Source organism: Muntiacus reevesi, chromosome 10, assembly GCF_963930625.1.
Source record: "Muntiacus reevesi chromosome 10, mMunRee1.1, whole genome shotgun sequence".
Classification (NCBI taxonomy): domain Eukaryota; kingdom Metazoa; phylum Chordata; class Mammalia; order Artiodactyla; family Cervidae; genus Muntiacus; species Muntiacus reevesi.
In genome coordinates, this window is record NC_089258.1 from 15693866 (window position 1) to 15706815 (window position 12950).

Consider the following 12950-nt stretch of genomic DNA (forward strand, 5'->3'; position numbering starts at 1 on the left):
TAGGTCTTTACCGTATCTGTCCTTTATCATGCCCATTCTTGCATGAAATGTTCCTTTGATATCTCCAGTTTTCTTTAGAGACCTCTAGTCCTCCCCATTTTATAGTTTTCCTCTATTTCTTTGCATTGTTCATTTAAGAAGACCTTCTTATCTCTCCTTGCTATTCTCTGGAACTCTAAATTCAACTGGGTATATCTTTCCCCTTTTCTCTTGCCTTTTGCTTCTCTTTCCTCGGCTATTTGTAAAGCCTCCTCAAATACCACTTTGCCTTCTTATATTTCTTTTTCTTTGGGATAGTTTTGCTCACTGTAACACCATACAATTTTATGAACCTCTGTCCACAGTTCTTAAAGTATTCTGTCTACCAGATCTAATCCCCTGAATCTATTCATCACCTCCATTGTATAATCATAAGGGATTTCATTTAGGTCATATCTGAATGGCCTAGTGGTTTTTCTCTAATTCCTTCAGTTTGAGCCTGAACTTTGAAATAAGCTGAAGATCTGAGCCACAGTCAGCTCCAGGTCTTATTTTAACTGACATTATAGAGCTTCTCCATCTTTTGCTGCAAAAGACATAATCAATCTGAAATTGGTACTGACCATCTGGTGATGTCCACGTATAGAGTCACTCTTGCTCTTCCCCAGTAGCATACCCCAGTAGGACACCTTCTGACCTGGGAGGCTCATTTTTCTTTTTGCCCTTTCATACTTTCCATGGCTTCTCCAGGCAAGAATACTGGTGTGTGTTGCCATTTCCTTCCCCAGTAGAACACATTTTGCCAGAATTCGTTAATATGACCCGTCCGTCTTGGGTGGCCACCCATAGCTTCACTGAGGTATGCAAGTCCCTTCTCCATGATAAGGCTGTGATCTATGATGGGATTATTAAAGCATTTATCCTCTGATTTAAAAATATGTTAAAAAAATAAATAGGAAAAAATCCAATATGGTATTGACACAAAAACAGACATACAGATTAATGAAACAGAACAGAAAACCCAGAAATAAACCCAAACACTTATGGTGAATTAATCTACAACAAAGGAGGCAAGATTATACAATGGGGAAAAGAGTCTCTTCTTCAACCAGTGGTACTGGGAAAACTGAACAGCTACATATAAAATAATGAACTAATGCTATATAGAAAAATAAATGGATTAAAGTCCTAATGTAAGGCTGGATAATATAAAAATCCTAGAGGAAAATACAGGAAGAACACTCTTTGACATAAGTCACAGCAACATTTTTCTGGATCTATCTCCTGCAATAATTTAAATAAAAACAAAACTAAACAAATGGAACCTAAATTGAATGGAACAGCTTCTGCACAGCAAAGGAAACCATAAACAAAATGGAAGACAACCTACAGACAGGGAGAAAATATCTGCAAATGATGCTACCAACAAGGGATTACTCTCTAAAATATACAAACAGCTCATATAACTCAATAACAAAAGAAATCAAGTAACCCAATCAAAAAATGGGCAGAAGACTTAAATGGATATTTCTCCAAAGAAGACATAAAGATGGCTAACAGGCGTATGAAAAGATGCTCAGTACCACTAATTATTAGATAAATGCAAATCACAAGTACAATGAGGTATCACCTCATACCAGTCAGAATGGCCATCATCAAAACCTTTACCAGTAACAAATGCTGGAGAGTGTGTGGAGACAAGAAAACCCTCCTACACAGTTAGTGGGAATGTAAATTGGTGCAGTCACTATGGAGAACATTATGGAAGGTCCTTAAAATAACTAAGTATAGAGTTACCATATGATTCAGCAATCCCACTCCTAAGTATATATCTGGAAAAAAACATACTTTGAAAATACATGCACCCCAATACTTACCACAGCACTATTTATAATAACCATTCAATATAACGGTAATCTGAGTTTATGCCCCGACCAGTAACGCTGAAGAAGATGAAGTTGAACAGTTTTATGAAGACCTATAAGACATTTTAGAACTAACACCCCAAAAAGATGTCCTTGTCATTATAGGGGACTGGAATGCAAAAGTAGGAAGTCAAGAGATACCTGGAGTAGCAGGCAAATTTGGCCTTGGAATACAGAATGAAGCAGGGCAAAGTTTAATAGAGTTTTGCCAAGAGAACACACTGGTTATAGCAAACACCCTCTTCCAACTACACAAGAGAAGACTCTACACATGGACATCACCAGATGGCCAACACCAAAATCAGATTGATTATATTCTTTGCAGCCAAAGATGGAGAAGCTCTATACAGTCAGCAAAAACAAGACTGGGAGCTGACTATGGCTCAGATCCTGAACTCCTTATTGCAAAATTTAGACTTAAATTGAAGAAAGTGGGGGAAACCACTAGACCATTCAGGTATGACCTAAATCAAATCCCTTATGATTATACACTGGAAGTGAGAAATAGATTTAAGGGACTAGATCTGATAGACAGAGTGCCTGATGAATTATGGACGGAGGTTCATGACATTGTACAGGAGACAGGAATCAAGACCATCCCCAAGAAAAAGAAATGCAGAAAAGCAAAATGGCTGTCTGAGGAGGCCTTACAAATAGTTGTGAAAAGAAGAGAAGAGAAAAGCAAAGGAGAAAAGGAAAGATATACCCATTTGAATGCAGAGTTCCTTGCTATTGCAAGGAGAGATAAGAAAGCCTTCCGCAGTCATCAATGCAAAGAAATAGAGGAAAACAATAGAATGGGAAAGACTAGACATCTCTTCAAGAAAATTAGAGATACCAAGGGAACATTTCATGCAAAGATGGGCTCAATAAAAGACAGGAATGGTATGGACCTAACAGAAACAGAAGATATTAAGAAGAGGTGGCAAGAATACACAGAAGAACTGTACAAAAAAGATCTTCATGACCCAGATAATCACGATGGTGTAATCACTCACCTAGAGCCAGACATCCTGGAATGTGAAGTCAAGTGAGCCTAGGAAGCATCACTACAAACAAAGCTAGTGGAGGTGATAGAATTCCAGTTGAGCTCTTTCAAATCCTAAAAGATGATGTTGTGAAAGTGCTGCACTCAATATATCACCAAATTTGGAAAACTCAGCAGTGGCCACAGGACTGGAAAAGGTCAGTTTTCATTCCTATCCCAAAGAAAGGCAATGCCAAAGAATGCTCAAACTACTGTACAATTGCACTCATCTCACACTCTAGTAAAGTAATGCTCAAAATTCTCCAAGCCAGGCTTCAGTAATATGTGAATCATGAACTTCCAGATGTTCAAGCTGGTTTTAGAAAAGGCAGAGAAACCAGAGATCAAATGGCCAACATCTGCTGGATCATCAAAAAAGCAAGAGAGTTTCAGAAAAACATCTATTTCTGCTTTATTGACTATGCCAAAGCCTTTCGACTGTGTGGATCACAATAAAGTGGAAAATTCTGAAAGAGATGGGAATACCAGACCACCTGACCTGCCTCTTGAGAATCCTGTATGCAGGTCAGGAAGCAACAGTTAGAAATGGACATGGAACAACAGACTGGTTCCAAATAGGAAAAGGAGTACGTCCAGGATGCATATTGTAACCCTGATTAATTAACTTATGTGCAGAGTACATCATGAGAAACACTGGGCTGGAGGAAGCAAAAGCTGGAATCAAGATTGCCAGGAGAAATATCAATAACCTCAGATATGCAGATGACACTACCCTTATGGCAGAAAGTGAAGAAGAACTAAACAGCCTCTTGATGAAAGTGAAAAAGGAGAGTGAAAAAGTTGGCTTAAAAGTCAACATTCCAAAAACTAAGATCATGGCATCCCATCCCATCATTCATGGCAAATAGATGGGGAAACAGTGGAAGCAGTAGCTGACTTTATTTTTTTCAGCTCCAAAATCACTGCAGATGGTGATTGCAGCCATGAAATTAAAAGACGCTTACCCCTTGGAAGGAAAGTTATGACCAATCTAGACAGCTTATTAAAAAGCAGAGACAATCAGCAGACGAATGGATAAGGAAGCTGTGGTACATATACACCATGGAATATTACTCAGCCGTTAAAAAGAATTCATTTGAATCAGTTCTAATGAGATGGATGAAACTGGAGCCCATTATACAGACTGAAGTAAGCCAGAAAGATAAAGAACATTACAGCATACTAACACATATATATGGAATTTAGAAAGATGGTAATGATAACCCTATATGCAAAACAGAAAAAGAGACACAGATGTACAGAACAGACTTTTGGACTCTGTGGGAGAAGGCGAGGGTGGGATGTTTCAAGAGAACAGCATGTACATTATCTATAGTGAAACAGATCACCGGCCCTGGCTGGATGCATGAGACAAGTGCTCGGGCCTGATGCACTGGGAAGACCCAGAGGAATCGGGTGGAGAGGGAGGTGGGAGGGGGGATCGGGATGGGGAATACATGTAACTCCATGGCTGATTCATGTCAATGTATGACAAAACCCACTACAATATTATAAAATAATTAGCCTCCAACTAATAAAAATAAATAAATAAAATAAAATACAAAAAAATAAAAAGCAGAGACATTCTTTGTCAACAGAGGTCCATCTAGTCAAGGTTATGGTTTTTCCAGTGGTCATGTATGGATGTGAGAGTTGGACTATAAAGAAAGTTGAGTGCAGAGGAATTGATTCTTTTGAACTGTGGTGTTGGAGAAGACTCTTGAGAGTCCCTTGGTTTGCAAGGAGATCCAACCATTCCACCCTAAAGGAGATCAGCCCTGGGTGTTCATTGGAAGAACTGATGTTGAAGCTGAAACTTCAATACTCTGGCCACCTGATGCGAAGGGCAGACTCATTTGAAAAGACCCTGATGCTGGGAAAGATTGAGGGCAGTAGGAGAAGGGGACGACAGAGGATGAGATGGTTGGATGGCATCACTGACTCAACAGACATGAGTTTAGGTAGGCTCCGGGAGTTGGTGATGGACAGGGAGGCCTGGTGTACTGTGGTTCATGGGGTCACAAAGTGTCAGACATGACTGAGCGACTGAACTGAACCGATTTATAATAGCGAAGACATGGAAACAACCTAAATGTTCTTCCACAATAAAATGGATAAAGAAGATATACATATACACAAAAGCAGACATACATACATACATACAATGGAATACAGTTCAGCCACAAAAAAGGAAATTATGCCATTTGCAAAAAGATGGATGAATCCAGAGATTATCATATTAAGTGAAGTAAGTCCTAAAGAGAAAGAAATAAATACAGGATATCATTTATATGTAAAATCTAAAAAGATACCAAAACTTATCTGCAAAAGAGAAATAAACTTAAAGACATAGAAAACAACTTATAGGTACCAAACAGAAAAAGCGTGGAGGGATAAAATAGGAGTTTGGGATTAACATATGGACATCACTATATATAAAATAGAGAACCAACAAGGACTGACTGTATAGCACAGGAAACTATACTCATTATCTTGTATTAACCTTTAATGGGAAAGAATCTCAAAAAGAGTATATACACTGTATATATATACATGGATGTGTGTGTGTGTTTGTGTACAAATATGTGTGTGTGTATTTGTATAACTGAATCATTTTGCTATATACCTGAAACTAACACAACATTGTAAATCAACTATATTTCAATAAATGTTTTTCAAATGCCAAAACAATTCACCACAGTTAAAAACAAAAATAAAAATAAAAAGCATCGGCAGAGAAAAAATACAAAAAACCAGGAAAATTGTGCAATTTATACTGCCAAAAAATGGCTATAAAGATATGCTGGATATAGTAATTAAAAATTAGCACATCAATGGGAAAATGGATAAGAAAAAAAGTTTAATAAAAAAAGAAATATATATTAATTACAAACAAAAAAAATGTTCCACTTCACTGATGAGAAGAGGAAAGCTTGTAAAACTAAATTTTAGTTATCATTTTTTAATCACATTTGTAAAAATGCAAAAAGTTTGATGACATACTCTATTTGTAAAGTTGTGGATAAGAAACACACTCTTAGACTGTTGGCTCTTACCTAAGGTACCTCCAGAATCCGACTACTTCTTGTAAATAACTCTCTTACGATCATCATCCCTTGCTAGGATTACAGAAATAGTTTCCTATATTGTTCCTGCTTTCACTACTACACCACTAGATTCTTATCTTCAAAACACAGACTTCTTTTAAACTGTAAAAACTGTAAGTCAGAACTATGATTTTGACTCAAAAGAATAAAAATGAAAACCTGGGGACTTCCCTGGAGACTCAGTGGTTAAGATTTCACCTTTCAATGCAGGGGGTATGGGTTCCATCTCTGGTCAGGGAGCAAAGACCCCACATGCCTCATGGCCAAAAACCCAAAACACAAAATAGAAGCAATACTGTACGAAATTTAATAAAGACTTGAAAAAAGTGGTCCACATCAACAACAACAACAAACTTAAAAAAAAAAACAAAAACGAAAACCCTCTGAAACCCCCAGTGAGAGAGATAATGTGCTCATGAATTGGAAGACTCATTTTGAACAAGATGCCAATTCTCCTCAAATTGAGCTATATTACAGATATTATAGAGTCAGTGCAGTCAAAATCAAAATCTCAGGTTTTCCTGAGATCAACAAGCTGATTTTCAAAACTTTCTACAGAGAAGCAAAGAACTTTGAATCTCCAAAACACTCTTTAAAAAAGTTGGAAGACACATGTTATTTGATTTCAAGAGTTACTGTAAAGAGACACTCATCAAGAAAATGTGGTATTAGCAAAAGGATTTAAGATCATCAGAAATGAACAGAGTCCACAAAGATATAAAAAGTAGACTTGTGGTTGCCAAGTGGGAGCAGAGGCAGGGGAGGGAAGGACTGGGAGTTTGGGAGTAGCAGATGCAAACTACTATGTATATGACGGATAAACAACAAGGTCTTACTATGTAGCACACGGAACTATATTCTATATTCTGTGATAAACTATAATGGAACAGAATATGAAAAAGAATGTACTGAATATATATATACACACACATATATATATTCAACTTATTCAATTTGTTATGCAACAGAAATTAACATTGTAAATCAACTATACTTCAATAAAAATATTTAGAAAATAAAAAAAGAAGTAAACAGAATCCAGAAACAGATCCATACCTAGGATGCTAGTTGATTTCCCTCAGAAGTGCTAATGCAATTCAATGGAGAAAGCATATTCTTGTCAACGAATGGTGCTGACAGGTACGTACCCAAAGGTAAAAATCACAAACAAGGCAAGTGTATGCTCTTCTACTCACTATTTAGATTCCACTGCGAGCATAGAATACTAAGACCCTCAGACACAGAAATTCTTAGCTTTAGATTAGGCCTAATAGAACATACTTTGTCCTTTCCTGAATGGCAACAATTATACTGAAATAAAATTTTAAAGCTGATCAAAAAGGAAATTACTGATACAAGAAACAAATACTTTGAAATCCTAAGAGAATACTATAACAAGCTCATAAAAATACATTTAAATAAAAATGAACAATTTTCTATGAAAATGTAATGATGAAAGAAAAAAATACAAATCCAGCATAGACTTATGACCAATAAATACTAAAAATCTTCATGCAAAAAGTCTTCATAAGGCCATAATTCACAGGTGAGCTTCACAAAACCTACACGTAACACAGTTTTCTCATCTAAAATATTATTGAAGGGGCATGAAAATGTCCCATTTCCTTTCATGAGACTATGACCATGCCATGATACCATAATTGGACACAGAAACAAAAGGGTATGTGTAATACAAAAATAAAAATCCTAAATACAGTACTAGCAAAAAGTCCTAGGAAAACATGTAAGAAGTAACTTACCAAACTTATTAGCAATTAAGGTCTACACAGGGATTTTAGTACGCTGCTGCTGCTGTTGCTGCTAAGTCGCTTCAGTCATGTCCGATTCTGTGCGACCCCATAGACGGCAGCCCACCAGGCTCCCCCATCCCTGGGATTCTCCAGGCAAGAACACTGGAGTGGGTTGCCATTTCCTTCTCCAATGCATGACTGGGAAAAGTGAAAGTGAAGTCGATCAGTCATGTCCAACTCTTAGCGACCCCATGGACTGCAGCCCACCAGGCTCCTCCGTCCATGGAGTTGTCCAGGCAAGAGTACTGGAGTGGGTTGCCACTGCCTTCTCCATTTAGTACACTAGAAAATCTATTATACTGTTTACAGTATTTATAAAGGAAATAAGCTATAGTTTTGCTCCAATAGATAAACAAAATGTGTGTGTGTGTGTATGTGTGTGTTAGTTATTCAGTCATGCCCAACTCTTTGCAATCCCATGGACTATAGCCTGCCAGGATACTCTGTCCGTGGAATTCTCCAGGGAACAATACTGGAGTGGGTAGCCATTCCCTTCTCCAGGGGATCTTCTCAACCCAGGGATCAAACCTGGGTCTCCTGCATTTCAGGCAGGTTCTTTAATCCACATAATTTAATACGCATTCATGACTAATGTAAAATCTTAGCAAACTGGTTCCTGGAAGTAACCTGACAAAGGTTACCTATCAAAGGCTGACAGCAAACATCACAGTGAATAGTAAGACAGTGTATATATTATCCGTCAAGATTGACTTGATCTATTTCTATTTTTCCTTTTCCATTAATACATGGATGCTTCTTAGACGTATAAATCCAGTACAACGCAGAATGGGGAAAGAATAAAGAGCTCACCTGAATTATGTTCATTTTCTGCTTTCGGGAGAGTAGAGAATTGTGGTTCAGCTGAAAGGACAGAAAGAAGATGGATGTCATGAGATTTAACCTGTCATATAGCTCCCAGATTCACCTCCCCAAATCTCAGCACCCCAATTGGGGATCATCTTCCTTATTTTCCTCATCTTCCTCTGGGCCTTGAAAAGGCATGAGAGGAGGACTTCCCTGGTAGTCCAGGGGTTAAGACTCTGTGCTTCCACTGCAGAAAAGGCATGAGAGGGATCATGTCCAGGTGGTATCACCTTTCTTTGTGTGACTCTGAGATGACCGTGAGGATTACATCTGTGGTTTTTTACTAAGTGAATGTAAACTTTTCTCAACTGTTTAAAAATTTGTCCTTATAACACAAATAAATAAAAACAACAGTTAGTTGAATTAAATACACCAAAGAATAAGACACTATTCTTTCATGAAATCTAACTTAGCGGAAAAATACTCAGTATATATCATTTATCTATTTTTCTTACTATTAATAATATTATTTACCCACTGGTATAAACAATCCACAAAAAGCCTAGATAGGATGCTATAAAGCAAGAAATTTTAGTTGTTTTAGCTGTGATGTATTTGTTAAAAGGCCTTTTTGATAAGATGCTTTTGGTGACGAACCTATGACAGCATCAAGTGCACTCTTCTCCTCCTAATTCTGTCACAAACTGAGTTTCCCTGGACAAATTACTGAACCTTTCAGGTTCGTCTTTAAAGTTTTCAAGACAGTTAAAATAGCTGACCTTGGAAAGCCCTTCACATATCATCATTCTGGGATCCTGTGGTCAGGATGTCACAAGTGTCACATGTGATGGACACATATGACAGCAGCACAGCATCTGTAGTGAGTGGGGGCCATTTAAGGGGAGCAGAGACAGCATTTCCTCCCTCTGCTGGTTATCACCCCCAGCCCTTGCCCTCACAAGCTCGCCAACAAAATGTCTCTTCCTGAGTAGCCTGCCCCTGGACCACCTCAGCTCACTTTGCTCTTCTCAGCAATGGCCAAACTCCCCACTGTCAAGAGTATGGTGGCTTCTGGAGGTGGCATCATCACCAAGACTGGCTCATTCTGAGCAGGGGGATTAAGAACAGCTTCTGATCTTGCAAATTTAGGATCTACTCCTTTCTAGGCCTGGTCTGTCTCTGCGGTGAGATTCTGGAGTGAGGTCTACAGTCTTATGCATGCTCTCGTCCAGGTAAGACTCCCTTTTATAGAGACTCCCTGCTTCCAACCTCACAAGGATCGCTTTATTTCAAGGTAAGTGGGATGTGGATCTAAGAAACAAATTCATTTTAGGAGCAAACGCCTAATTCTTGGAATTCATTATTATATTACATGTAAAAGAGAGACATCCTGACAATGCAGAAGGGGCCAGGGAACTCTGTCTGCCCCAAGTGACATGAAAAGACACTAGAATTCCCAGAACACATCTGACACATGCTAGGATTCCATCTACATTCACGTTCCTTATATTCTGGAAACTGGGGGCAGGCCACTTTGCTAAGGGCTGTGAAGGCTACAATGGCGGTTTTAGGCTGGTGTGATATTTAGATAAAACCTGAGGCTGTAAGTAAAGCACACCTGCCCGTGAATCTGAATTCCCTTACCACTAACTTATGATCTGAGCACATCGTTCCACCATCCTGAGCCTCCATTTTTGTTAAAGTGGTCGTGAAGTTACATAAAGCCGTCCAATGAAAAAGAATAAAGTGTCTTCCAACTATAATAGCACTGTAACTTACTCAGTGCTCATTATCTGGCACTTGTCTAAATACTTTGCAAGGGATGACTTAGGTCTAAGTTTCAAAGCAACACCATGAAACAGTCATCATTAATCATTTTCATATGAGAAACTGGACTCTTATCCAGGTTCCTTCTGTAACCCTGCTTACAGGTGACAGACCTGGCATTTACCCAGGCCCTTCTGGCTCCAGAGCTAGGGTTCTCATTGCAGACCCATGGCCATCATCAGCGGTATAAATTCACTTTCTCTCCTGTCGCCGACATTGGCTTTTTCCCCTGTTAGGCTGCAGGCGGAGCCAAGTCCAAGGTCCCAAACAACCAGGCCTAGACTGAACACGTGCTCTTAACCGGACCAACCCGACCTGCCCCCTGGGATCCCGAGGGCCCGGGTCACCCCTTACTGGCCTTCCCCAGGCTGAGGGCCCGCTCCGGCATGTACACCAGCGTTGGTGGGAGTGCGTTTCAAAGATTTTCCGCTCTCATCCCTAGGCACAAAGGCACCCCCTCCCAGCTGACCCCCCGCCCCCTCGCACTCTCACCCCAGGTGCGCACCCTCCACTTTCCGAGCAGAACCCACGTTACGACACCGCTCCCCTAGAGTTCAGAGAAGACGAGTGAGGAGGCGGGGCTACGGCTGCACACGCGCGGAAGAAGCCCAGAATGCTCTTCCCAGAGTGCCGCGCGGTGAAACAGACGGATTCAAGACTACATTTCCCATAGACCTCCGCGACCACAGTTGTGGTCTCTCTGGAGGCTTTTATGCATTTCAGAAAGCTCTAGAGCAGTGTCTTTAAAGTAACCTGTCCAGAATCTCAAGGATCTTGAAGAGAACAGGTTAAATTTTAACTTAACTGCCAAATGCGACGAGTGGTCCTCTATTGGCTCCCGATTGAAATAGCAGTTTTTTCATAAATCATTTGGAGACAGTTTGGGAAACTTGAATATGTGTTCAGTTCAGTCGCTCAGTTGTGTCCTGACTCTTTGCGACCCCCATGGACTGCAGCACGCCAGGCTTCCCTGCCCATCACCAACTCCAGAAGCCTGCTCAAACTTATGTCCCTTGAGTCAGTGATACATCCAGCCATCTCATCCTCTGTCTTCCCTTTCTCCTCCTGCCTTCAATCTTTCCCAGCATCAGGGTCTTTTCAAATGAGTCAGTTCTCTGCATCAGGTGCCCCAAGTATTGGAGTTTCAGCTTCAACATCAGTCCTTCCAATTGAATACTCAGGACTGATTTCCTTTATGATTGACTGGTTTTATCTCCTTGCAGTCCAAGGGACTCTCGAGTCTTCTTCAAAACCTCAGTTCAAAATCATCAGTTCTTTGGTGCTCAGTTTTTTTATAGTCCAACTCACATCCATACATGACTACTGGAAAAACCATAGCTTTGAATATACTGACTTTTGTCAGTAATGTCTCTGCTTTTTAATATGCTCTCTAGGTTGGTCATAGCTTTTCTTCCAAGGAGCAAGCATCTTTTAATATCATGGCTACAGTTACCATCTGCAGTGATTTTAGAGCCCAAGAAAATAAAGTCTCTCACTGTTTCCATTGTTTCCCCATCCATTTGTCATGAAGTGATGGGACCAGATGCCAAGATCTTTGTTTTTTGAGTGTTGACTTTTAAGGCAGCTTTTTCACTCTCCTTTTTCACTTATATCAAGAGGCTCTTTCGTTCCTCTTCACTTTCTGCCAATAAGGGTGGTGCCATCTATATAGCTGAGCTTATTGATATTTTCTTCCAGCAATCTTGAGTCCAGCTTGTGATTCATCCAGTCTGGCATTTCACATGATGTACTCTACATATAAGTTTAATAAGCAGGGTGACAGTGTACAGCCTTGACATACTCCTTTCCCAATTTGGAACCAGTCTGTTGTCCAATGTCGGGTTCTAACTGTTGCTTGGAGTCCTGCTTTAATACCTAACATTTATTCCATCACTATGTTTTTCACATTTTTTTAATACAAAGAAAAGAATAGGTGTTCTTTTTCCATCAATGCTCCTATTAAAACTCAAGGTTGCCAAAAGAAGTCAAGACTCATTTTGGGAATAAGGCAAATAAGACGTTTGAACATTGAGCACAGCAATACTATAAAAGAAAGTATTTGAGACAAACGGAATTTATCTCAGGAAAGGGAAAAGAGGAATTTCAAAAATGATTAATGTATGAAAATGCACACAATCCAAAATAAGAAAATGATTATCAAGAAAAGCACTGGCAGTTCCATGGTTAAGACTCTGAGCTTCCTTGGGTTGGCTCCCTGCTCAGGTTACTAAGCTCCCACAACAGTGTGGCAAAAACAAAAAACACGTATTTCTCAGAGATAACTCTGCTGCGACCTTAAACATCCTGGTTTGTTTTTAACCAAATTAGGTACATGTGAGAATAATATAGGGACATCTTTTAACTAAATTACATATATTGTGCTTGTTAACATGTGCAGTATGTTACTATATTAACTAAATAAGAACTAATATATTAACATATATTAATATTAACTAGATCTTAGTTAATA

The 12950-nt window shown here is 39.3% G+C and overlaps 1 protein-coding gene across 4 annotated transcripts in view; it reads right to left on the reverse strand.

Moving 5' to 3' along the window:
- The window catches only part of ZNF782 (zinc finger protein 782), a 67736-nt gene extending 56668 nt beyond the window's left edge, over positions 1-11068 (reverse strand). Inside the window, exons 1-2 of one of the 4 annotated variants that reach the window (XM_065947563.1) lie at positions 9433-9474; positions 8660-8710 (exon numbers count right to left, since the gene is read on the reverse strand). In XM_065947563.1, the coding sequence (XP_065803635.1) occupies positions 8660-8710; positions 9433-9459 (78 nt within the window). In that variant the 5' untranslated portion in view covers positions 9460-9474. Of the gene's footprint in view, positions 1-7798; positions 7918-8659; positions 8711-9432; positions 9475-10972 lie in introns of those variants that run through there. The other 3 variants (XM_065947564.1, XM_065947565.1, XM_065947566.1) reach the window with 3 other exon arrangements.
- Positions 11069-12950: the final 1882 nt, after the last annotated feature.